General features: G+C 43.5%; 1 protein-coding gene across 1 annotated transcript; it reads right to left on the reverse strand.

Annotated features, from left to right (window-relative positions):
* Window positions 1-227: 227 nt before the first annotated feature.
* On the reverse strand, window positions 228-26,779 carry DDN (dendrin). The gene is made up of 3 exons (XM_089679483.1): window positions 26,592-26,779; window positions 5,754-9,355; window positions 228-3,496 (listed from the first exon to the last, which is right to left on the reverse strand). The coding sequence occupies exons 1-3, from the start codon at window positions 26,777-26,779 to the stop codon at window positions 3,450-3,452; spliced, it is 3,837 nt and encodes a 1,278-aa protein (XP_089535609.1). The 3' UTR covers window positions 228-3,449.
* Window positions 26,780-27,127: the final 348 nt, after the last annotated feature.

Below are 27,127 nucleotides of genomic sequence, written 5' to 3' on the forward strand. Positions count from 1 at the left end.
GACTGCAGTTGTTCTGCAAACATGCTCGTATACAATAAACATTAAATTGTAGGCATGAAACGTTTAGTTATTATCTCTTGGGTTTCTGAGACAGGAGGGGACATCTTTTATTGTGAAAATGTTTAGCCAAAAATATGAACTGGTTATACCTTTGTTATACTTTTGTTACCTGGAACAGACTAAATAGGCCATCAATATTTCATGTACAAAAACAAATGCCCATCACATCTGTCATAGTTACTTTATTTATATCGGGGATGTAACAGAAGACAAATTAAAGAGTACGTAAACCCAAACTTTCATATTCCTGATATGTGCCTGCTGTACCATGTACTTGTATGAAAAAGTTTCCTGTTCTCTTTGTATTGCTTCCTTTGTGTGAAATCCCTGATGCTCCTGCCAGTGCCTCTGCTTTCCTATTAAAACTGACCACACTAATCAGGAGAACACACTGTGGTCAGTTCTCTAACTGTGCTGGGAACTTGGCGTGCTCTCCTCCAATGATCAGACTTGTCCTTACATGCCCTCCCCCACTCAGCCAATTACTGGGAAGATCAGTATCCTGCTGTGTTTCCTCCCCTGCTCCTTATGCAGCTAGAATGGGGGAAAAGATTTTTTTAATATCTATACATAAATGTTTTGCCTTTCATTTCTATTTTAAAATGAATGGGTTGTATTACCAGGTTAGGGTTTATATATACTTTAAGTCTCTTTTTCCTAAAAAATACACTTTCCTGGTGCTTAGGATCTAGAGCCCCTAGACAGACATGCACAATACCATAACAATGGTCCCTAAGAGAGACTGGATTGCTTTTTTTTTTAAAACTCCTGCACTTTATAACTGTCAATAGTCTATTTGCTTTAGAGCAAGTTGATTTAACTTCATTGATGCTTAAAACCTCATAGAAACCAAAATGTCATCCTGTTTCTGTAGTAGTTAGGAACATAAATATGTTCCGCTTGCATTATATTAGCATTTCAAAGTAGCCACAGAAATAATACCAGGAGGACTACAATACATAATGTGCACAATATAACCACGTGGGTCATACATTTACTGTATTATTACAGATCTATATGTTAGATGGTATAACATCCTAAAGAGGGACTTTCACGTGGAGCTATGGCTTTGGTGGTCATGTACATTGAGGTATTCACCAATATAACTATGAAATCAACCGTCCACAAAATATATAGAATGCTTTACATACTTTGTAATCTGATACCCCACAACTAGAGAGAGCTATAAACTGGAGGGTTGAGAAATGCACCTCAATCTCCAGTATATATGTACCTAAAACTGTTAATGATAGGTACTCTTTGCTTCCTCTATGAAAAAAAATTATGGCTTACATTTTACCTACCGATACGGATAGTGGGCTAATACCAATGCAAATAAACAGGTTAAACAAATGAAAGAAGATCATTATGGCTAATTGGTGACAATGACATCCAGTCCACTTTATACAGCTTCCCCTCTTCTACAAATTCTTTGCCAGAACTGCCTAGGAGCCACGAATGTCCTAATAGCAGGGTCATAATTTGTACATCCTTCTGAAATCAACATGTCATATTCATACTGATGGCCATACGAGTACCTTTCTTCTTCTAATCCAATACGTTACATTTTCCAAAAGACCAACAAGCACAAATGTTTTATTTTTCCAATGAAAACAGTTTTGCTTATTTTGCATAGGAAATAAATTGTCCAGAAATATATTTCTTAGGAAAGCTAACAGACTTCTGTTACCCTTTTTCTATTGCTTGTTAACACTTACCCATATATTATTTAGCTATGGGATGAAATGTCTTGATCCTTCCTTCATGAAAAAACTGCTTTGTGCCGTAGCTGGCCCAATAAGTGAGCCCTTTCCTCTGGTGTTCTATCCTGGTATGAGTCCAGGCATGGCTGTGGTCTCCTTTCAATTATGCTCTGGGATGTATGGGTGAGATGCTGCTCTTTGTCACCTATATGGCTTTCTGTTATTGTGATGCACTGTATTACACCACCTATATGTGATGTCTATTTCATTACCAGCACTTGTTTTCTTTTATCCAAATGTCTATATGAATTGTACCAATGCCATTCTTTTTCAATAAAAGAACATTTTGATTGTTAAAATAAAACAAAAAACTGCTGTGTATGAATTTCTTAAGGGCTAAACCTGTACTGATGCTATCCTTGATTATATTCTATTCAAACAAAAGATGTCCATGATTCTGCTTATGTCCCATGGCTGGAGTTATGTTTCACTTTTTATGAATGATATAATTTCTTCTGAAAATAAAATTTTTGTCTTAAAAAATAGCAGGTTTGTAAAGATATGTTGTAGCTTATCCTTGTTTACTGTTAAGGCATCAGGTTTGTTGACTGGCTGACAGAAAGGAAGGGTTCTCCTTGTTAAGTCTATGTTTTCTATTACAAATGTTCATTATGAGTTCAAATGTTAGATCCATGACACCTGAATTTCCTCCATGTGATTTCCTGGTAAGTTAATGTTAAAAGATATCTAAAGCCAAAAAAGGTTTTCTAGATTTAGTTAAAGAAGGGGAGAGCTAGAACCTCTTTCTGGTTTTAGGTACTGCCAGTGTCCCCTCTAGAGAAGTTTACCTCTGTATTTGTTCTGTAACCATTGTCACCAAGACTGAAAGTGAGGGAGACTAAAAATGTTTGAATAATCTTCCAATGGGGGCACATGTTAATATGTCAAAGTGGAAAGTTCCCTTATTTAAAAGAGATTTCCTGCCTGCTGTGTCTGTGGGATAGGATGTAAGAGAAATTCTCCTCAATGGAAAAACAGATTGATGGGGTTTTAACCATTCCTTACTGTATCAAAAACAAAAAAAATGACTTAAGATATGCTTTAAATTATCGTTTTAAAATAAATATGGATTGCATTTCTCCTCAAATCCTAGAATAAGACCCCCTTTTGTAGCTTCTCTCCTTAGGACTTCCAGGTAAATCCACTGTTACACAGTAGGCATTTTCCCCCACCATGGTATCATCACACTGTCAATATCTGGCTATGTATTTACTAACCTATTCAAAAATCACAAGATAGATATAATTTCACAGATATCTCCAGCCAGGCAACATCTTAATGGGTTGGGTTAATGGGTTAGATCTAAAAACATGCGTTATTTCTTCCCAACACTGCCTGTCTCCTACGCTGTAATGTATATGACAAAAAAAGAAATGCATTCACTTTAATTATCTGGCTAGTTCTATAAAACAACAATACAAAAAGAGCAGCCTTGTTAATACTAAAGTTAGTTTACATGATAGTTGATTTCTCATCTGGCAATATAGCAGTCAATCTACAAAAGTTTCACCAGCCTCTGAAAACCCTGACGTTCTCTGTTGGAAAGAAGCAACCACACAAGACCCGATGTTCAGATTACAGTGATCCCTTTTTCAGCCTGGTCCAATTTCTTAAAGCTTGCTTCACTCACTTGGAAGATGTTTTATCTGTATCCTCCTCTGTATGACCATTTCCTAAATACATGAGAAGAGAGAAAGTGATGAATTTTTTTTTTTTACAACCTATTCTTGGGGATCATACTGTACAAATAATTCCTTATGACAAATAGCTTTTTCATAACTCAACTGACAACTTGGGGACTTTAAAAATAATTTTTCTATCATAAAGGCATGGATTGAACTTCGTGTCACATTACACAAGCTTATCACGATGTAAACAAAAAAAAGATGAGCTACTCGAACTGCTTATCAACAAAACAGCTTCTACAGTGGTTTTTGAGGATGGAATATCCATGAAGCACCATGAAGCACTAAAAATTAGGGTAACATATACAGTGTTCAAAATAATAGCAGTCAGACATCACTAACCTGATCAATCACTGTTTTTGGTAGAAATTATATTTCTACATTGCAAATAATTTACTAGCAGATGTAGTAGAGTAATAGAAATCCAACAGACCCAACAATCATGACATGCATGCTGCTGATTCTGTGTAATTGAATCACTAATTGAAAGGAGAATGTTTAAAATAATAGCAGTGTGGAGTTCTATTAGTGAGGTCATTCATTCTTTGAATAACAGGTGGCAATGATTGCCCTTATTTAAGGAAGGAAGGCAGCAAATGTTGTACATGCTGGTTACAGTGCATTTCTCTCTGAAATTCTGAGGAAAATGGGTCGTTCCAGACATTGTTCAGAAGAACAGCGTACCTTGATTAAAAAGTTGATTGGAGAGGGGAAAACATATAAAGAAGTGCAGAAAATGATAGGCTGCTAAGCTAAAATGATCGCAAATGCTTTAAAATGGCAACCAAAACCTGAAAGACGTGGAAGAAAGCAAAAAACTACCATTCGAATGGATGGAAGAATAGCAAAAATGGCAAGGACTCAGCCAACAGTCAGCTCCAGGAAGATCAAAGAAGGTCTAAAGTTACCTGTGAGTACTGTTACAATTAGAAGATGCCTATGTGAAGCCAAGCTATCTGCAAGAAGCCCCCGCAAAGTCCCACTGTTGAAAAAAATACATGTGCTGAAGAGGTTCCAATTTGCCAAAGAGCACATTGACTGGCCTAAAGAGAAATGGCGCAACATTTTGTGGACTGATGAAAGTAAGATTGTTCTTTTTGGGTCTAGTGGCCGGAGACAGTTTGTCAGACGACCCCCAAACACTGAATTCAAGCCACAGTACACTGTGAAGACAGTGAAGCATGGTTGCGCAAACATCATGATATGGGATGTTTCTCATACTACGGTGTTGGGCCTATTTATCGCATACCAGGGATCATGGATCAGTTTGAATACATCAGAATACTTGAAGAGGTCATGCTGCCTTATGCTGAAGAGGAAATGCCCTTGAAATGGGTGTTCCAACAAGACAACGACCCCAAACACACCAGTAAACGTGCAACATCTTGGTTCCAGACCAACTAGATTGACGTTATGGAGTGGCCAGCCCAATCCCCGGATCTTAATCCAATAGAAAACTTGTGGGGTGACATCAAAAATGCAGTTTCTGAGGCAAAACCAGAAATAGAAAAGAACTGTGGAATGTAGTCCAATCAGCCTGGGCTGGAATACCTGTTCACAGGTGCCAGAAGTTGGTTGACTCCATGCAACACAGATGTACAGCAGTTCTCAGAAACAGTGCTTATACAACTAAATATTAATTAAGTGATTCAAAGGAAAGCAAAATCTTCAAACATTTTTCAGTTTATATAGTGAATGTTTGAGTTTGTAAACAAGAATACAAACACTGCTATTTTTTTGAACAGTCTAAAATTCACTTTTGTTCAATTTTTTTTTAGAGGAACAACACAAATTTGATATATTTTTCTTCATGTTTTGATTTGGAATAGAATGTGTAGTATTCCCAATGCATTTGTGTGTATGGAAATAAAAGCTATTAGAAGGATTTTGAGCTTTATTCACTTTTTTCAACACACTGCTTTTATTTTGAGCACAACTGTATAACATGTCTCATATTTTAGAATCCTTGGCGCCTTACATGATATTGCTGTATATAAGTGACTAACACAATGGTATTTTAAGCTAAGCTCTAGTGTGAAGTAAGGCCCGTTGTTGGCATTTTGCCATCACGGGGAAATAGGCTGTCAGCCAGCAATACTTGCACTGTCCAATCTATCCAACTACGTATTATGAATACATCTATATAAGTCTTCTAACATCTAACTTCTTGCTAAATAAGTAATATTGTTCATATTGGTGATGGTGCAGTAATTGTTTGAGCATGTGATCACTCAGGGCACATTACCTGTCGCTGAGTCATTACATTGGCCTTCATTGCTGGAGAAGAATTCTTGCTCTGTTTTACTCAGTTCCTGAAGTATCTCCTTGATGCAGCTATTCAGATCAAAGACTGATTCCTGTTCATGAGATCTGATACACTGGGCTGCTATCTCCTCATTCTGAAAGGCTGTAGGTGCAGATTGTGCATCCATGGTCACGTCTTCATTCATATTATTTGTATCTGCAATGTCATCAGACGGAGAAATGTTATCCCTTTGTTTTTCTGCTTCACACATAATTACCGTTACTTCAGAGTCTGATGTGTCTGAGTTACCAGGAGTCACGCTTTCATCTGGCACCTCTTCCTCATGATTAGTCAGTTCAGGCACTGATTGGTCTATATCTTCATCTGTGTCAGAATCAGGGGCAGTGTGGCGTCTGATTCGTGACACTGCCTCCCTAAGGTCTTTGGCATAGTAATTAGGTCTTCTAGTGTATGCTTTCACATGTGGCATTAATGAAGGTCTTTGAGAAATCTGGTAGCTGTCTTCATCTCCTTGCCTACTCTGCGGCGAACATGGATAAGCAATTTCACCTGACATAGCAGGGCTGAAATATTTCAGACTTTCCTTGACATATTTATTTCCATGTTTCTGTCTTTGATTCTCAAGTGTAGGCTCTTCATTGGGATCTGAATGTTTTTTTTCACTGTCATATTGAACCAGAGATATGGCATTCTCTAGAGAGGAAGATTGTGTGTCTTTAGTGTCTAATATACACGTATCCTCTGGCCTTCCAGAAACACACATTTCCAAAATCTCTTCTGATGATTTACAGGTTTCCTTAGTAATGATGGGTTCCAGAACATCTTGGTACTGCTCGGTTATAGTTATTTCAAGAGTCATATGATCAGGAATATTGGTTGGGCTCATGTCTAAGATGTTTTCTTTTGGAAGGCAGATGTCTAATTCTATCATAGGGGAGGTCTTGGTAAGCATGTGTGTTTCTTGTACATTAATATGATTTGCTCCAGGTGTTTTTGGTTGAATTTCTGAACTAAAGCTTTCTACTGTAGATGATTCACTGGTGTTTTCTGTGCTCTCTTTGCTTTGTGTATTGGAAAATGGCACATTGGCTTTTGATGTCAAGTCATCAGGATTTACAGGAGCATTATTATCCTCTGACTCTTGGATATTCATGTGGACATCATAATCACCAGAAAATTCTACCACCTCTTGAATGCATGGGAGACCTTTACAATCTCTCAGTTTATAATCATTTCTGTTTTGTGAAAAGCAATTTTCCCCCTTTAAGGTATATTCTTTTTCATGAGACTTGGGATCTTGGTATGTTTTATCAGACATTAGAACTGATACGTTTTCATGGCTGTGATCTTGAGTTTCACTCAGGGATTCTATATCACCAATGGAAAGACCTAAGATACGAACAGCTCTTTCTGTGATGCTTGGAACAACCCTTTCTGTAGACAACTCCTGAAAATGGTAAGTTTCAGAATTGCTCCTTTCTGAGAAGGTTTTCCTCAAGGAACATGAAGAGGTCTTTGAACAAGCTAATGGATTAGGTATTGTTTCATTCTTGCCAGGCTCTGCTAAATGCTTTGTACGTGAAAGATATTCTCCATTTGATGGGTCATCATGTAAAAATGTAACTTGCTGCATTACTGGTGGAAAAATATATTCTGCCCTGACCACCACACATGTTGCATCTATCACAAAAAAGCCACTGCTCTCCTTAGAAGTTGGAAACTGATTTTTTTCTGGAGCTTCTTTGGATGCATTTCTTCTTCTACCTATCTTATTACTCTGTATAACTGAAGGCTTAAAAAGATCATGTTTCATTTCTAGCTTCAACTTATCTTCACCCTTCCAGCGACTATGATCACGTCCCCTGCTTGGCAATGTACTTATTTTTCCAGGCTCTCGCCACTTAGGTAAGATTGCATCTTGTTTAAAAATGCTTTTGTTTCTAGAACTGGAAAAGACTATGTCATCCTGCATACATGTCTTCACATAGTCATTATTTAGTGGAAGAGTAAGACTATACCACCCATGCTTACTTCTATATGGTGAAGCACTAGAATGAACTCTCAGCTTTGATTCTTTACTAGATATAACTCTTAAAGGTCTTCTCCACTTATCATCTGGTTCATGATTGTCAGGCTCGTTAATATTTGTGTGTTTTCCTCTTGACTTTTTATCAACGGGTTGAAATATTCCACTTGTATAGCTGAAACCTAACTCTCGTGGCAGTTTTACTCCATGCAGTGGAATCGGAGGACGGTCGTCAAACTGTGGCATTTGCCTTTGACTGTAACATGCAGTATTCTTGCTCTTGTTTGCTTCAAGTCTGTCATGGGTTCCTTTGCCAGTTAATCTTGGAAATGTGTGTTGCTGAGCTGGATCTCTTTGTAGAGGAATGGCAACTGTTCCATAGATCATTTCATCTGTGTGTAAGCCTAGATCACAATATGTTTTCTGACCGATAGGTACATTGGAAACAGCTGGAGAACTTCCCCCTTCTACAACTTCATATATATGATCAAGATATTCATCAGAAGTAGATCTTGTCCATGTATTATAATCTCTTGGAAGTTTTCGGTCCTGCATAACATTATGATATGTGGGGTTACATTTAAGTTTCTTCTCTACCTCTCCTCTCTTCTCTCTCACGTTGGTGTGTAGCAAATCTATTTTGGGGGCTTTCCATTGATCTACACTATACCTTGGCAATTTTTCTCTACTTTCTTGGAAGTCCTCTCTTTCATTTAGCAGAACTGAATCACTGGTTACCTCCTGATTAGGTTGCTGAATGTTGGTAGGGTTATCTTTGCTGATTGGGAAGGTACGATGAGGGTAATTATAAGAAGGTGGCGGAACATATGGTGGAGGTCCTTTTCTCTTCCTTATTTGAGGTACATTTTCTTTTAATCCATCCAGTTTGCGGACCCCATAATTAATTAAGTAACTTTGGTCATTGTGGGCCTTATTGGCTGTCTCTATTGGAGCCTCTAGTGGGGCTTCTATATTGACCACATCACTTGCTATGGATTTGGAATGCTTTACAAGTTTGGACCACCAGCTTTTCTTCTCCTGAGTTACAGCTCCAGTGGGAATCACTAATGATTTAGTTTTTTCTGCTGGAGGCTGGTCCAGCTTATTTTTTTGTGATAACATCTGATTTTGAAGTGCCTTTGGTGGGTAAGGTAAAGGTTCCCATTCATCTGATTTTGGTGCTTTCATCTTATTCTCCAGCTTATATTGTGGTTGCCAATTTCCATAGACAGAATCCACTTTCATAAACTTCCCTTTATGCTTCTCTTTATTTGCAGGGGAAAGATTCCCCATTTCTAAATCTCTGGGCAATTTATATCGTCTTCTTTCACGTTCTAAAGTGTTTCGTGTAGGTATGTCCCATTCATACCAAGATCTCTCTCTTATTCTGGAATCAGCATTTGGTTCTAATCGCCCCACTGAGGCCCCTCTAGGTCCAAGTGAAAGGAAGGGTTCCCAGTTGGTATAATCTTGCAGAACTGCAGTCTGTTGCAGTCTGGGTGGGGACCATTGTCTGAATGGCAAGTGATCTTTTACTGGCCCTCTGTTAACATGCCTGTGAAAACATTTAAGAGATACGTATGTAGTGAGGTTTGCACTTCTTAGCATCATGTATAAGTAACAAAAACACATTTTGTAGTAGACATTTAAAATGATATACTGTCAGGGATGGTGCTACCACTAGGCAGTCGCCTAGGGCGAAGCCATGGCCGCTGGATAGGAGGCTGGTAAAATCAGTAAAATCGATTTTTAAAATAACTGTCTTCTGGAGGAGAGGGGGTGAGTGGCGCCCTGAACACTAGAGCCCCAGCCTCGGCAGCAATCAGTCCATGTCACAGGAGGGTTCTGATCACCATAGAAGGAAATTAGCAGTCATTGGTTGCTGGACCAATGACGTGCTTTGTTGCTGCACACAGCAGGAGGAAACCTCAGTGCAGAGCTGCACCAGCAGCTCTGCCTCCTAACTCTGCCCCCAACTGTGGCTCCCACTTCTAGACCTGCTGGGTCAAGTAAGTGTCCCTTCCTGCCCTGAGGCCATTCCTGCCTGGCAGCCTAAAAACATCTCTACCACAGCAGATTCCTTGCTCTGGGGGAATATACAGTGCCCAGCACATGAGTGACATTAGTGAGTGTCCAGGTGTCCTCCTGTCACAGTACCCCCCACCTCTCACAGTGTCCCCCCTCCTGCCACAGTGTCCCCCACCTGTCACAGTGCCCCCAACTCTCACAGTGCCTCTCACAATGCCCCCCTTCCTGTCACAGTGCCCCCCACCTCTCACAGTGCCCCTCTCCTGTCACAGTGTCTCACAGTTCCCCCTTCTGTCACAGTGCTCCCTTCCTCTCACAGTGCCCCCTCCTGTAACATTGCCTCCCGCCTCTCACAGTGCCCCCCCTGGCACACTGCCCCCACCTCTCACAGTGCCCCTCATTTGTCACCCTGCACCCCCGCACCTCTCACAGTACCCCCTTCCTCTCACCCTGCCCCATACCTTTCATAGTGCCCCCCACCTCTGACAGTGCTCCGCTTCTCTCTCAGTGCCCCCCCCCCCATAATGTCTCACCTATCCCCATACTCCCTCACCTACTCTACCATACCATCTCACATACTTTATCATACCACCTCATGTACCCCTCATACCACCTCACCTCTCTTGCAGGTATAGCACCTCCCTCCATCCCTTCTTAATCACTGGGCCTCCCTGTCGCCCACCTCACCCTCATTCCACCTCTTTCTACCCACCTAAACCTTCCTCCCCTGTCAAAGCACCTTACATGTGCTTCATTCTGCTCTGTCTGTCACACTGGAAGTGTAATAGTCTGCTGGCCCACGAAACAATGCACTCCCTATGTGGTTGGTATCTTCTTTTCATTAAAGTGGCGATGACTAGTCTCAAAAATGTTCCCCCCCAATACTACTGACCCCTAAATTCTGCCTCACTTTCTACTGACCCCTGAACTCTGCATCTCTTACTACTGACCCCTGAACTCTGTGTCCCTTTAAGCTATGTCCAATAATCAGCACAATGTGAACCACACCACTGTCACTAGTATAAACAGACAGAAAAGTGATGGGAAAACCACAATTTTAGAGCTGTCACCAGAACAAGAGGTGAAGGCATAGCTTTGACTAGGGATTCCTGTGACAGCTGTCAGAGTGAAATTCCGATCACTTTGAGAGATTGCCTCTCACTTCGTCTCCAGGAAATTTGGTATAGGAAACCCCCTCAATGGTACCTAGATAGTGCTATACTATCGAAAACTAAAAAAACAAAAGCCTGGGCTATACATAAACTTCAAGGATTAACTGCACTTTTAAACATGTAAATGAATACATCAGTTAATATTTATTCTGGAAACAGAAAAGGAGGATTTATGATTTATATCCTAAGGATGGAATCTAAGAGGTTTCAAAAGCTTGCATCTTTAATAAATTGAGTTAGTAAAAAGAAAACTGTTTTAAACTACAAACTTGCTACACTAATTGATGGCTAACACAGTTCACGACTCGATTATTGTTAAAGATGGAATGGAATCAAAATGTCAAGTGTTAAATGAACAAGTAATGGATTCAATTTACCCATAATTTGCTTTGAAGTTCTAGCCACACAGTTGCAAGTGCAGTGCATATGTAAGCCGTGTACCAGGGTGGGCTCCCCAGGATACAGTGAAGTCACGAACGAGGAAAGCAACCCTGACACCAGCTTTTGCAACAACAGAATTTTACTTAGATGTGGCAAATAAACACAACCACAAATGCTGGAAACATACAATAAATTTACATACACCCAGCCCAAAGGCTGAGACCCTTGTGCTGCACAGCACGGCGCCTTCTGATGGATGAAGGTAGAAAGTGTAGTAATTTACCTACTGGCGAGCACAACTAAGCTGCCACACCTTACCTGTTATTACCCTAAAAGAGCAAGAATCAGTGTATGGGTGTATGGTATGGGCTAGCCAGCTTACAATCTTACACAAATCTACAGTATTCTCCCTCCCATAACTGGTCCTGTAGGACGTGCCTGAGCATTCCTTCTGAGCAAAACGCCAGTCTGGTTTGAGTTTGTGGGATTTTATCAGCTCTCCAATCTGAAATGTCACTTTAAGTTGTGGAGTCCTTCCAATGATCAGTAACAACACTTGTGGCCTGACACAAACAGAGACCCTAACTAACTATAGGCCTGTCTCAGTCTCAAGGCGCCAACACTGAAATGAGGTGCGTGGACGATCTTACCGACCCAGGTCTGCTTTGCATCCACTGGTGACTCTGAACAGAACAAATGTCTCTCCAACAAGCAGCAATCTCATCAGCATTCCTGGCAGCAGTCTTCCTTTCTCTGAACAGGATCAGCGTCTTGAAAACCATCAGCTTCACTTAGCTGCATTTCTGATTACGGAGAGATGTTCTCACACCTGGATGGCATCAGATTCTCAGCTCACACACAGCCCCATTCTCCAAAGTATGGCTGCTGTCTCCTCTTGCTGTTCACTCCACTCCTGTGTGAAAACCCCACCTCTTCATAAATATAGAAGTATCTATGCAGTCTGAGGCTGTGTTAGGAAAACAGTGACATCTTGTGGCTAAACCGCAGAATGTCAGTCAAAACATTTGATTTACTCCAAACAGTGTTCAAACAATGAGAGCTGTTTCCCCATCTTACATGCCACCCCACTAGAGGTTGTCGTCCTCGGCAACCCTCCCCATACAAACTCATTCTGGGCATATTGCTGTGGGGGCACACCAGCATTGGGTCTTGTTGACCTTCATAGAGTGACAGGCTCAGAAGCACTGGGGACGTCAGGCACATTTAATGGGAGAGGAGCTGCCGACCGCTCAACACTTTCCCTTGGTGGCAAACTTGCTATGGTTGGAGCCTCTGTGGGTACCAGGGCAGGGACAACCCACCATTTCTCCCCCTCCTCTAAGGGGATTTCCTCAGTACTTTGAGCAGGAGGAGCCATCCCCTCCACGCACACTGGTTCATCAAAATTACAATGCCTCAACATGTTACGGTGCACGTTTCGTGAGGGCCCCCCAGTCCCTATTGGCTCTACCTCATAGACCGGGATGGCAGGGTCTACCCTCCTCTTCAACGTGTATGGAACCGCCTCCCACCGCCCATCCAACTTTCCAGACGGCCGCTTGGCTTTGACTATCACTCGATCACCTGGGGCATATCCCTCCTTCTGCACTGGTCTTGGATTGGGGTATACCACTTGTCTAAGGCACTCCCCCACAACCTTGTGGATCTCAGCCGGCGGCAGTGCTCTTGCACCCATGCGGTAGTATTTCTTGGTGGTGGCTCCATCGGATCGGGCATGTGGAGATCTTCAATCTCCCGTCCGGCTCTCCAAAACATGAGCATATGTGGGGAGTATCCGGTGGTACTGTGTACCCTGTTGTTATTGGCCCACATCAGTTCAGGTAGGTATTCGGGCAACCGAGCCTTTTGGCAGTCCTCCAGAGTCCTCAGCATCTGGAGCAAGGTGCGGTTGAACTGCTCGCATGCCCCGTTTCCCTGGGGGTGATATGGGGTGGTGCTGGAACGTTCGATCCCATACAGTTGGTACAACTCATTCATTAGAGTACCCTGAAAACATGCCCCCTGGTCCGAATGTATTCTTTGTGGATACCCGAACACCTGTATAAAGTGTTTGCAGACCACTTCAGTGGCTGACTCTGCCATCTGGTTTCTGATGGGTACAGCCACCGCATACTTTGTGAAATGATCTGTTATGACTAGACAGTACGAGTGTCCCGAGATAGAGTACCCAATCTGTACATAATCGATCATAAGGAGCTCTAGGGGTGTTGATGTCTGGATGGCCTGGACAGGAGCCCGCTGTCCACTACTCTTACTCAGCCCGCAGGGCCGACACTTAAGACATGCCTCGGTCACCGTGTCTGCCAAATCTGGACAGTACACGAGCCGTTGGAGCCACTTGAATGTTTTATCGCTCCCAAATGGGCACCCCTCTCATGGGCTTCCCGGGCAGCCTCCGGTCCCAATGACATGGGGATGACAATCTGTCACCAGTACTGCAACTCTGACTGCAAGTATATGGTCCGACACAGGAGGCCCTGGGTAACAGTTAGCTTATCCCACTGCCTCAACAACTTTTGGCCCTCGGGAGTCAGACGTGCTTGCTCTTCTGACCGAGGCCAGATCTTGGTCCGGACCTATTCTTTCACTTTCCACAGGTCCGGGCAGCTATCCTGGACCCTCTCCCAATCAGCCAACATCTTTCCCAGCACCATTGGCATCCCGGACGCCACCTCACTTGAATGTGCCACGTCCTGGAACATGGGTAATCGACCAAGGTCAGGAGTTTCAGTGTCCTCTAGCTCCTCATCGGCACTCTGAGCCAACAACCCTACAGGGACTCGGGAGAGTGCGTCGGCGTTGCCGTTCTCCCTACCTGACCGGAACTTGATGCGGTATTGGTACTTAGAAAGGCGAGCCAATCACCTCTGCTCAAGCGCACCGAGTTTGGCATTTTCCAGATGTGCTAACGGGTTGTTGTCCGTCATCACGGTCACCTCTGCACAGGCCAGGTACTCCGCAAACTTTTCGGTCATGGCCCACACCAGGGCCAGTAGTTCCAATTTAAAGGAGCTATAGTTGTCAGGGTTGCGCTCTGACTCCCTCAGAGCCCGGCTGCCATAGGCAATGACTCTCTCACGTCCATCCTGGACTTGGGATAACACAGCCCCCAGACCATGTAGACTTCCGTCAGTGTACAGCAGGAATGGGGTGTCAAACTGTGCATAAGCCAGAATCGGGACACTGATCAGCGCCCCCTTCACTGCTTCAAAGGCCCCTTGTTGCCAGGGTCCCCACTCAATGGGATGATTCTTCGGGCCCTCTGCAGTGCCCCTTAATAACTCATTTAACGGGCCCACCAAATGAGCAAACTTGGGTATAAACCTCCTGTAGTAGCCGGCCAGTCCCATGAATGCCCGCACCTCTCGTAGTGTACTCAGCTGGGGCCACTTCTGGACGTCCTGCACCTTGTCAGGGGTTGGCTTTACCCCCTCCTGGGTGACCAAATGTCCCAAATACTCTATCTGCTGTCTAAACAGTTGGCACTTCTTGGGCTTGATTTTGAGCCCATGGTCTCGCAGCCGCCCTAAGACCTGTCGCAGTTTCTGGAGGTGATCCTCAAAGGAGGCCCCAAACACTACTACGTCGTCCAGGTATATCAATACCGACTCGAAGTTGAGATCTCCCAGACAGTGCTCCATCAACCGCTGGAATGTTCCCGGGGCATTGGACAGGCCGTATAGCATCCAGTTGAACTTGTAGAGACCCATAGGTAGGATGAAGGCCATCTTCACTTTGTCCTTCTTGGCCACCGGTACCTGCCAATACCCACTGGCCAGGTCAAGAGTCGAGAAGAACTTCGCATGACTCAGGGCGGACGACTCCTCAATCCGCGGAAGGGGTCGGCATCTCGGATGGACCGGGCATTCAGCTTCTGATAATCCACGCAAAAATGTAGACTCCCATCTTTCTTCTGCACCAAGACTACTGGAGCAGCCCAAGGACTTTGACTCTCCTGGATCACCTGGTTTTCCTAACATGCTGGCCACCATATCCTTCACCCCCATCCGGGCCATGATCACTCGACCGTTCCACTCCGCTGTTGGGGTTTCCCTTTGATGGACCTCTACAGCATAGGTCCAGGCTGATCTCCCATCTGGCCGTAGCGTGAAGCTCCTCCGTCAAGGAATATCCCCTTCGGACACAAACTTCGGCCAGCAAGGTATTCCCAGGGACGGTTAACTCACAGTCTTCAACATTGAGGCAACGTACAGGCACACATCCATCCTTCTCAATAGCGAGGACCCGGGCTACCAGTGGATGAGTCTGCGTTTCTTCTTTGTAAGCGGGCTCAATCAGGACCTCCAATCCATTCAGTTGTTGTCCAGCCCCAACCGGCAGCATCAATATTCGCTCTTGCCGAAGCGGGATCTTCACCGAGGACCTCCGTGGCACCCTCACGTGTCCAATGGGTCAACCGGACATGTCGCCCTTTCGCAGACTACAGCTCCTAACCATCTGCTGTAGAACCTTCTGAGTTGGCCAGTGTGCGGTGGCCCGTTGCCAATACCTCGGCCCTTCTTTGGCATAAAGTTGGTGGTCTAGGTCTCTCAGCACGTTCATACCTAGTGTCACATCCATCCCTCTCCGGGACGAATGATCCACCAGCACGACCCCCTTCTTGCCAATGTCTTGCCCACACAGCTGGACCAGCATCCAGACTATTCCTCGGACGTCCATCTCTCTGTTATTGGAGGCCATCAGCTTGATGACGCTCCCATCTTCCAGCTCCATCATATGTCCAAAGTGTCTTTTGAAGAACTGCAGAGGCATAAGGTTGCACTCCGACCCTGTATCAACTAGGCAGCATACCTTCTGGCCTTCCAATTTGGCTTCCATAACGGGGCTGCTGGCATACAGGTCGCATTCCTCATGATTAGGGCTTAGCTTCTGGTGTACCGCCACAGGACGCCTAGCTACTGCGGCGGTCGGAAGTTTAACGTCGGCTTGGACTTCATCTGTTCTGAGCACTCTATGGCCATATGGCCGTACTGTCGACAAGCCCAACAGAGGGATCCCCTTTTGATGTGACCCCGCAGCTGAGTTATCCGGGGTGGAGTGGCGCGGGGTGCTGGGGTCATTTCCGGAGACCAGGGAGATTCTGCCTTCATCTGGGACACTTCCAGCCAAAGTTCTCTTAATTCTGTCCGCAGGGCCTGGACCACATCCTTAAGGATTCTGAGTCTTCAGATGCAGACTGACCTCTTGTAGCCTGGTTACTACTCACTATTCTCGCCGCCACAGGTATGCACTCTTCCTCTCTCTCCATGGCGGCTAAGTAGATGCTGTAGAATGTCATGTTGGGCGCCGTCCGGGTCATCTCTTGCAATTTGTCCTGTAAGAACTTGTTGGAGAGCCCCACTATGAACTGGTCTCGTAGTAGCCGGTCCACCTCCCGGAAAGCTCCCATGGCCTCTGGATCTCGCCGCTGTATTTCATTTAACGTCTCCTGTAGGGCATTGGAGTACTGCATCAGGGTCTCGCCCTCTTGCTGTGGTCGGTTGAAGAAGTGGCTCCGCAGCTGCACTACTTTAGCACGCCCCCCTTGGGCTCTCTCTAGCAGGGAGAATATTTTCTCTAGGGTGTCTCTCTCAGATTTGGACCTTACCACCACTGTCCTTCTGACGTCACCCTCTAGAGCCCCCAATGCAACCTCTGCCTGCAGCTCGGACGTCAGGTTACACATTCTAACCGCACTTCGCATTCTTTCAGTCCAGTCCTGCAATGTCATATTTTTACCGTCAAATTTTGGCAGGTGACTCAACAGCGCCCCCACGGGAATGTACCCTACTGGTACAGGCAGGGCAGGGGCAAGCTATATCAGCGGTGTTGGGGCAACTTGGTCTTGCACCAGCGCACCCTGAGCTGGGTCCTGGACCGGTGCCATTGGCGCCGGGAGAAGATCTCCCGCCGCATTCCCATCCATAACGGTCGCTGTATCCTGCCGACTACGCCAAGTTGTAAGCCGTGTACCGGGGTGGGTTCCTCAGGATACAGTAAAGTCACGAACGAGGAAAGCAACCGACACCAGCTTTTGCAACAACAGAATTTTACTTAGATGTGGCAAATAAACACAACCACAAATGCTGGAAACATACAATAAATTTACATACACCCAGCCCAAAGGCTGAGACCCTAGTGCTGCACAACACGGCGCCTTCTGATGGATGAAGGTAGAAAGTGTATAATTTACATACTGGCGGGCACAACTAAGCTGCCACACCTTACCTGTTATTACCCTAAAAGAGGAAGAATCAGTGTATGGGTGTATGGTATGGGCTAGCCTGCGGTGCAGCACAACAGCTTACAATCTTACACAAATCTACAGTATTTACCCTCCCATAACTGGTCCTGTAGCACAAGCCTGAGTATTCCTTCTGAGCAAAACGCCAGTCTGGCTTGAGGTTGTGGGATTTTATCAGCTCTCCAATGTGAAATGTCACTTTAAGTTGTGGAGTCCTTCCAATGATCAGTAACAACACTTGTGGCCTGACACAAACAGAGAGCCTAACTAACTAACTATAGGCCTGTCTCAGTCTCAAGGCGCCAACACTGAAATGAGGTGCGTGCATGATCTTACCAACCCGGGTCTGCTTTGCATCCACTGGTGACTCTGAACAGAACAAATGTCTCTCCAACAAGCAGCAATCTCATCAGCATTCCTGGCAGCAGTCTTCCTTTCTCTGAACAGGATCAGCGTCTTGAACACCATCAGCTTCACTTAGCTGCATTTCTGATTACGAAGGGATGTTCTCACACCTGCATGGCATCGGATTCTCAGCTCACACACAGCCCCATTCTCCAAAGTATGGCTGCTGTCTCCTCTTCCTGTTCACTCCACTCCTGTGTGAAAACCCCACCTCTTCATGAATATAGAGGTATCTATGCAGTCTGAGGCTGTGTTAGGAAACCAGTGACATCTTGTGGCTAAACCGCAGAATGTCAGTCAAAACATTTGATTTACTCCAGTGTTCAAACAATGAGAGCTGTTTCCCCATCTTACACATATATGTGTTTTAGCGCTGTATCAAATGCCATTTCAAAGTGGTGCGATTTGGTCCCATGTACACAGAACCGGATAAAGCACCATCCTCATATTCCACATCCAAATATGAAACAACAGCTGTTGCTAAGGAACATAGACAGGCTCTGGGAGAGAGGACCTTGTGCAGTTTTTTTGGGGCGAGGACTCCATCAGTGCTGAAATCTGATCCAAGAATAAAGACATGGTTATAGAAAATGCTTCCATGGACAAAAAAGAGGAGTGGGTGCCCTCCCTGACCCCAAGGGGGTTTGGAGGAGGGAAGATGTCTGAGCTTTCATTGAAAGGATCCTGAGAAGAAACACTACAGACTTCCACTTAGCTGTGAGCCAGCAGGACATCCAGGGTCACCCCCTAGCATCTAAGTTCCATCATGGTATATGTGGGAATTAATTTCACCAGAGGTATACACAGTACTACTGCAGGGAAGGAAAGGGTTAAGATTACATCCCAGAGCATAGGGGTGCAGGTGTGGGTGAGAAGGCAGTAGAGGCTGAGCCAGGACCTACAACGTTTCCAAAAATGGGGCACAAATGCTCACATCTTTTTACTGGTGGAGTTCAGGTACAGTACCCCATGGCAAAGCCAATAAATAACCAATCTAGAAGCTGGAAAATTAATCCCAGTGGCTTTGCAGCAACTGAAGAATTTTGGTAGATATACAATGTCTTGATAAAATGTGAAACATTTTGCCCCATAGCAAGCATGCACGAGTACCCCCATAGGAAGCAGCTTGCTATGGGGCATTCAGCAGGGGAGAGGGGCCAGGAGCACAGGCAGAGGACCTGAGAAGAGAAGGATTGGGACTGCTCTTTACAAAACCATGACACAGAGTGGGTAAGGATGACATGCTTGTTATTTTAAAAAATAAACACTTTGATTCTTGTCAATGAATATAAAATTTAAATTGTACAGCACTGAACTATGCTATATACAGTATCTAAAAAATCAAAGTAACTAGGACATGAAAAAATGGAAATGGGTGCTCTTTGAAAAATAAGTATTTAAAATAAGTATGTTATTAATTAGTATAAAAAGACAGTGCAATTATAGTTCTGACCTTAAAGAGCACATAAGTTAATGCGAAGTCACAGATTTAGAGAGTACAACCAGCACCAATTAAAAAGAACATACACTCACTGGCCTCTTTATTAGGTACACCTGTTCAATTGCTTGGTAACACAAATTGCTAATCAGCCAATCACATGGCAGCAACTCAATTCATTTAGGCATCTAGACATGGTGAAGACTATTTACTGAAGTTAAAACCAAGCATAAAAATGGGGAAGAAAGGGGATTTAAGTGACTTTGAACGTGGCATGGTTGTTGGTTCCAGACGGCTGGTCTGAGTATTTAAAAAACTGCTGATCTACTGGCATTTTTACGCACAACCATCTCTAGGGTTTGCAGAGAATGGTCTGAAAAAGAGAAAATATCCAGTGAGCGGCAATTGTGTGGATGGAAATGCCCTGTTGATATCAGAGGTCAGAATAGAATGGGCAGACTGGTTTGAGATGATGGAAAGGCAACAGTAACTCAAATAACCACTCATTAAAACCAAGGTATGCAGAATACCATCTCTGAATGTACAATGTGTTGAACCTTAAAGCCGATGGGCTACAGCAGCAGCAGACCACACAGGGTGCCACTCCTGTCAGCTAAGAACAGGAAATAGAGGCTACAATTTGAACAGGTTCACCAAAATTGGACAATGGAAGATTGGAAAAACATTGCCTGGTCTGATGAATCTCGATTTCAGCTGCGACATTCAGATGGTAGGATCAGAATTTGGTGTAAACAACATGAAAACATGGATCCATCCTGCCTTGTATCAAGGGTTCAGGCTGGTGGTGGTGTAATGGTGTGGGCATACTTGGGCCCCTTAGTACCAATTGAGCATTGTTTAAATGCCATGGCCTACCTTAGTATTGTTGCTGACCATGTCCATCCCTTCATGACTACAGTGTACCCATCTTCTGATGGCTACTTCCAGCAAGATAATGCACCATGTCACAAAGCTCAGATCATCTCAAACTGGTTTCTTGAACAGTACAATGAGTTCACTATAGTCCAATGGCCTCCAAAGCCACCAGATCTCAATCCAATAGAGGACCTTAGGGATGTGGTGAAACAGGAGATTTGCATCATGGATGTGCAGCCGACAAATCTACAGCAACTGCGTGATGCTATCATGTCAATATGGACCAAAATCTCTGAGGAATGTTTCTAACACCTTGTTGAATCTATGCCAATACGTATTAAGGCATTTCTGAGGATAAAAGGGGGTCCAACCCAGTACTAGCAAGGTGTATGTCAGCCATTGAATTCTTACCTGGTCTGTTGCTGGTCTCATTCCATAGGATAGTGGTGCAGGTTCTGCATTTTCAGAATGCTTAGCTAACACTCCTCCACCCAGGAAGAAATGCATCCAGTTTTGATCTCTACTTCAAAGGGCACCAACAAATTAAACCTTGCAAAGCCATATTTAAAATAATATGAGCAAAGTAGCAATAAAACAACAACACTCGCCCATAGCAGTATGCTACTAATCATAGAATCATTATGCTACACTACTCAATTACTTAGTGTAATAAGTAAAAATTGTGATAAAGCAATGACAAATTAGTTTAGATGAACAATTGACATGAGGCATTACAATAAGCAGGGGGTATGCTTTGGTGTCCAGGATTTCAATTCAACAAAGACCCTGTTTTGCTGAGAGTTTTCATGTTTGCACATGTGTAATTTTAGGTACTCAGGTTTCATCCCTCCATCTGAAAATATATTGATATTATAGCTGGTTTATGCTTAAAGCAGTATTAAACCCAAAAGCAAATATTTATTATATTGCAGCTTATCAATTCTCAGATGTGATGGCTGCATTTGTTTTCTTTTTTTTATCCAGCCAGCAAGTTTGTTGTCTTTCTCCAGCTCAAGCTCTACAGCAGAATGTATCAGTTTGCATGGATGAGACAAACTACACTGGCAGGGGTGATTAAAATGATCAGCTTGTATTTATTCATGCAAAACCTTTATCCCAAAAGGAAAAATAAACTGCTCTGTTTATAAAGTGTGAGCTGGAGTTTGGCTTCAATTTGTTAGTGTATCTAAATCTGCTAATACATTTAACACTACCCACCACCCCAGTCAGACAATGATGCTGTCTGCTGTGCTCATTAATCCAGAGTTGTGTCTCAATAATACGGGACGTGTGATACTGGCAAGATCAACAGGTAAAAAGAGTGAAAAAAGACAAAAGAAAAAGAATGGATGCAGCAACCATATCTAATGTATGCAAGCTGCAATATAATACATTTTTGGGTTCAATAATGCTTTAACCATTAGCCGCCCGGCCAATGGCCGTTTGGCGGCTTCAAATGTGCCTCTGCACTCCGGGTGCACGCCATTTGGCGTGCTCCCGCACATGAGCAGTTTGCGCTAATGCAGAGCGGCGCAGCAGTGCGATCTGTCACCGGCCGTGCACCTCGGACACGGCCGATGACAGATCCGAGTACCGGCTCCCGTTGCTGGTACCATCTGACCTGCTGTGACCAATCACAGCAGGTCACATGACAGTTGTATACAATGGATGGCTTCATTCATGATGCCATCCATTGTATACTAGTGCCTAGCTGTGAATGGTCACAGCTAATCACATGCACATGTCATGTGATTAGCTGTGACCAAATCACAGCTAAGCACAAAAAAAAAAAAAAAAGCTGAATGAATCGATTTCATTCAGGTAAATGCTTGCTTATAGCAAAGTAATTCTTTGCTATAAGCAAATTGTGTAAAAAAAAAAAAAAAAAAAAAAATACTGATCACTTCCCCAAAGTAGTACAATGTTACTATGGTAACATTGTACTACTTTGGTCATAGTAAAATATGAAAAAAAATCTTAAACAAAATAAAAAAAATGTAATAAAAAAATAAATATAATAAAAAAATTTAAAAAAATTAAAAAAAAATATATATATTTTTTTTTTTCATACTGTCACCAGTCAGTGTCCCTGTTCACCGCCATGCCAGTTATATGATGACTCTGTACTGCACTGGTGACAGTATGTAAAAAAAAAAAGTGAAAATAATTTTTTTAATTTTATCATTTTCCGAAAAATTATGACAAAAAAATACAACTTCAAAAAACTCGCCATGCCTCTTATGAAGTACGTCGGACTGTCTACTCTGCAAAAAGGGGTCATTTGGGGATATCTGTACTGTTCTGACATTCTTTGACCTCAAGAAATTAGATTGGCTGTCAGTACTTCAGGATTGATCAATATTCAGATCTATACCATAGTTTGTGAACTCTATAACTTTCCTACAAACTAAATAATACATCCTAATTTGGGTTATTTTCACCAAAGACATGTAGCAGAATACATCTCGGCCTAAATTTATGAAGAACAATTATTTATTTGTAAACTTTTATAACAGAAACAAAGAAAAATGTGTTTTTTTTTCAAAATTTTTGGTCTTTTTTTGTTAATTTAGCAAAAAATAAAAACCCCAGCGGTGATTAAATACCACCAAAAGAAAGCTCTAGTTGTGTGAAGAAAATGATAAAATTTTAGTTTGGGTACAGTGTTGTATGACCATGCAATTGTCATTCAAAGTGTGAGAGCGCTGAAACCTGAAAAATGGCCTGGGCAGGAAGGTGTAAAATTGCACGGTATTGAAACGGTTAAACATGGTTTTACAAAGTACATGCAACAGGGTCATACAGCTGTAAGTTCCATTGGTGCACAGACAAATGTAAAAATCTATGTAAATCTAAGAAATAAAATCTCATATAAGCTATTTCAAAAAGCAAATTTCAATATTCAAATCTGCTACTTCATTTAAATAATACTCGGTGATTCTGCCGTGAAGTTCTTTGTTCGGGCATTTACTGTTACTGATAGTGACAATGCTCTGTTGCTGTCTCCCAAATGTGCTTGTTTTTTTTTGGGCACAGCTTTCATGGTTCAGTTCTCTTTTAGGCTGGGTTCAGATATATGCAGTGCGGTATATCACATGTGATTCGCACAGGAACCGCACCGCATTCCTGTGCAAATCACATGAGACTTGTGTGCTGTGCAATTTGAGCCATACATTTTGTATGGTTCCAATTGCACCACATCCACACTAAAAAGGTGCAGGACCTTTCTTTTGGTCCCGCACTAGAATCGGATCACATAGGTATTCACACCCATGCGATCCGATTCTGCACATGGCACCGTGTTTTGCGGACCGCTTTCAGGGTCTTGTTAACATACACACCCGCAGCGGTTCGCATGAACGGGAACGATGATGATGCGGTGCAGAATTCACACAGAAAACGCTGCAAATTCCGCACCGGATCAGTGTGAACCCAGCCTTAATCAAGAAGGCTGGGAAGGGACTTGTTTTGCTGAACTCTACACAGCAGTTCTGAGTAAATTAAAGAAACACAAAGGTAGTGATTGAGGACCTCAGTTTTAATAAAGGCTGGCTGCCTGTCTGTCATGACGACCCTCATACATTAAAGTCTTGTAAAGGCTCAAGGTTTTTTGCCTTTATGCATTCTATGCATGAAGTTAAAAAACCTTCTCTGTACAGTAGGTCCCGCAGCCCTCCCCGCTAATATTCACCTAAGCCCCCTCTCAATCCAGCAATGTGCACTGGAGTCTCGGCAATCCTTGGACTCCCTCTTCTCATTGACTGTCAATCACAGCTAGTGAGCCAATGAGAAGAGAGACGGGGTGGGGCCTAGCCGCAGCTCCGTGTGTGAATGGACACACGGAGCAGCGTGTGTCCCCATAGAAAGCTGCTTGCTGTGGAGGCACTGACAGGAGGGAGGGGCCAGGAGTGCTGGCAGGGGACCCAAGAAGAGGAGGATCCAAGCTGCCCTGTGCATAACCACTGCAGAAAGCAGGTAAGTATGATGTGTTTGTTATTTAAAAAAAAAAATAGAACACTGAACCAATCACATCAGTCCCTGTAACAGGAGAGCTCACAATTTAATAATCTTACTATAGCCATGCATAAAACACACACATACATGGGATGCCAGTTAATCTACCAAAAAGATTTGGATACTGGTAGAAACCCATGAAAATGAACCCATGAAATATAAAGCAGCATTTCACACTTCATCTGGTCCTCTTTGTAGGCAGCCAGACTCTTGATGATTGGCTTTGTTGAGTGTAAGTGTAGCGGGGTGCCCATTTATTCCCCATGCTCAGTTGCAGGCACAGACCCCTTCAATGCCGTAACCCACAACTATGAGCTATGATTAAAGTAGAAATCCAGCCTAACTCTAAGAATGCTTACAATGCCCCCCTCCTTCTACCTATCCTGCTTAACCTGTGTAAAAAAGATCTGTATACATACCCATTTTTGACCGTTTTTGGTTCGGTCACAGTTGCTTGACAACAGCTGAAAATTCTGTGAGCTGTAACATCACCCATAGACTCCCACATCCCAGTCAGTACTGCGTGCCCTGCATCCACTCTCTTTTAGACAGGTTAGGCAGGATAGGTAGCAGGAACGGAGAAGGAACATTTTCAGGCATAGTTAGGCTGGAATTCTACTTTAGGGCCATGGGTGGCTGAAACGCATTAGTAGACTGCCTTATGTGAGCATCAGAACTTACAGCTATGTGCAGTATCTTTGTATTAACACCTGCAACTCCTACTGTTCCTGAACACATCCAGGGATTAGAAATTCCTCAGCTTCTCCCCCTTAGTAGCTCAGAGAGGCAACATGTGATGAGGTAGCTGGGTAATTGATCTGCAGCCAGGTGAGAGGCTCTCCACTGTCAATACCAGTCTTCAGACAGCCAGGCCAGAGCCTAATATAGCATGCAGCTTCTTCAGAAGACCCAGCTGCTGTGGGGAGCACCAAACGGATTGCTGCCAGAATACTGCAGTTCCAGTGGGATGGAGCTTTGTCCTTTGGCCTTGGATCTTTGCAGCTTTGTGCTACCAGAGCTACTTTGGATATCGCTTAGAGGGATGCTGTTGATTCTTTCTGTTGTTAAAGGATCTTACACAGAATACAGTTTACTATGCAGCCACATGTTACCATGACTGCTGATTGCTGTGTTTGTGCAGCTTTCAGATTCCCATTCTGCTGTAATGCATGCTCTTTACCACCCTGTATGTTTTGCATTATTGCTATTGGTATGTTATCAAAGTTTAACTAATCTTTTAAATGATGGAGGATGTCATGCCTTCTCCGAGTCACAAAGGTGAAAAACTGGACTGTTTTTACTGGAATTATTTTACATTTACTTCAGACTACTGTGCTTTTAAGGGAAATTCATGAGACATCCCTGCATCTAGAATGAAGGAAGATCTCTTCTTAGGTTGGGCATATATCAATCATGTCATGAAGGGTAAAGCTGGCCATACAGTGGTAGTTACCTTCATCAGGTTCCTCCATCCACACAAAGTGGATGGAGAAATCCTTCTACTGAGACATTGTGACAATTGCACCTGCAGCTGTCAGAATAAACCGATCAGTGGCTGCAGCCACTGATCAATAAAAGTTTTCCAACATGTTCTTTTGACAGAGGTTGATCAAACGATCAACTTCTATCAAGTAAGGACAGCTACACATGGATTTAAATGCACCTGAACCCTACTAAATTGACCAAATTTCTATCAGATATGGCCAGCTTAAAGCTGGGTACACACAGGCCAAAAATTGGCCTGAAATGGTCAGGTCAGCAGGAACAAGCCAGCCCGTGTGTACAGCTCTCTGTCTGACAGAAGCCGGTGTCATGACCACCTTGTGTCAAACACGCATGCTGGAAAACCAGCATCCGACTGGCATCTGATCAGCAGTGGCAGCCAATATCTGCCAGTTCTGATTGGTGTGTTCTGGTAGGGGGACAGTCCCCCTGTCACAATACAATAGCACAGTGGGGGAGATCACCACACTTACATTACTTGTTTTAGTATGGTGATCTGTAAGATTTTTTTTTTGTTCAGCCTGCTGAAAAATGTTATAGAGTGTACCTTGCATAAGGCAGGACCCCTCCACTTGCTCCCCCACCCTACCTTTATACACAGTATATCTCATTTGACTAAACTGAAAATAACTGTCACTTTTTTGGAAAATCTTATCCTGGTGTGTTAGCTTTGTAAATTGAGCCTATAGTAATTTTTTATGAAACTTACCTGCCAGGGATAGTATCATATTTTCCTCTGCTATCTGTTGGACTTCTGGACATGTCTGGGACTCCTCTGTATGCATCATTGTTTCTGCCAGGTAAAGTGCTATATTTCAGGTGACTGTATGTCTGCCTCCTGGGGTTTGTGCTGTACACCCAGGAACCATCTACGTCCATCCACCTGCGACTATCCATCCTAGAAAAATTGAAAGAAACCCATATGGTAAGTGTATATAAAAATAAATAGTATGTGCGTATATATATATATTGTGACAGGATGAACGGCGAGGTGATAGAGGGACGCTATGTGTCACCTTGCATATGCTCATACCTGACAGTATAGGTGGAGTCCACTCCGGGTTTTCGGGGCCACAGTTAAGCAGGTGGGTCCGGACCAGAGTTTGGGCTCCACTGATGACCACCAACAGGTGATATAAAAAGGGCAGGGCTGGAGCAAGGAGTCGCTTGTGGCCTGGGACTCACAGAGGTATTCTGAGAGAGCTGTGTGTGTATGATACCTACAAGAAAAGGTTTGCTTTTGTT

The sequence above is a fragment of the Staurois parvus genome, unplaced genomic scaffold (genome assembly GCF_062004578.1).
Source record: "Staurois parvus isolate SC_StPar_1 unplaced genomic scaffold, SC_StPar_1.0 ptg000017l, whole genome shotgun sequence".
Lineage (NCBI taxonomy): Eukaryota > Metazoa > Chordata > Amphibia > Anura > Ranidae > Staurois > Staurois parvus.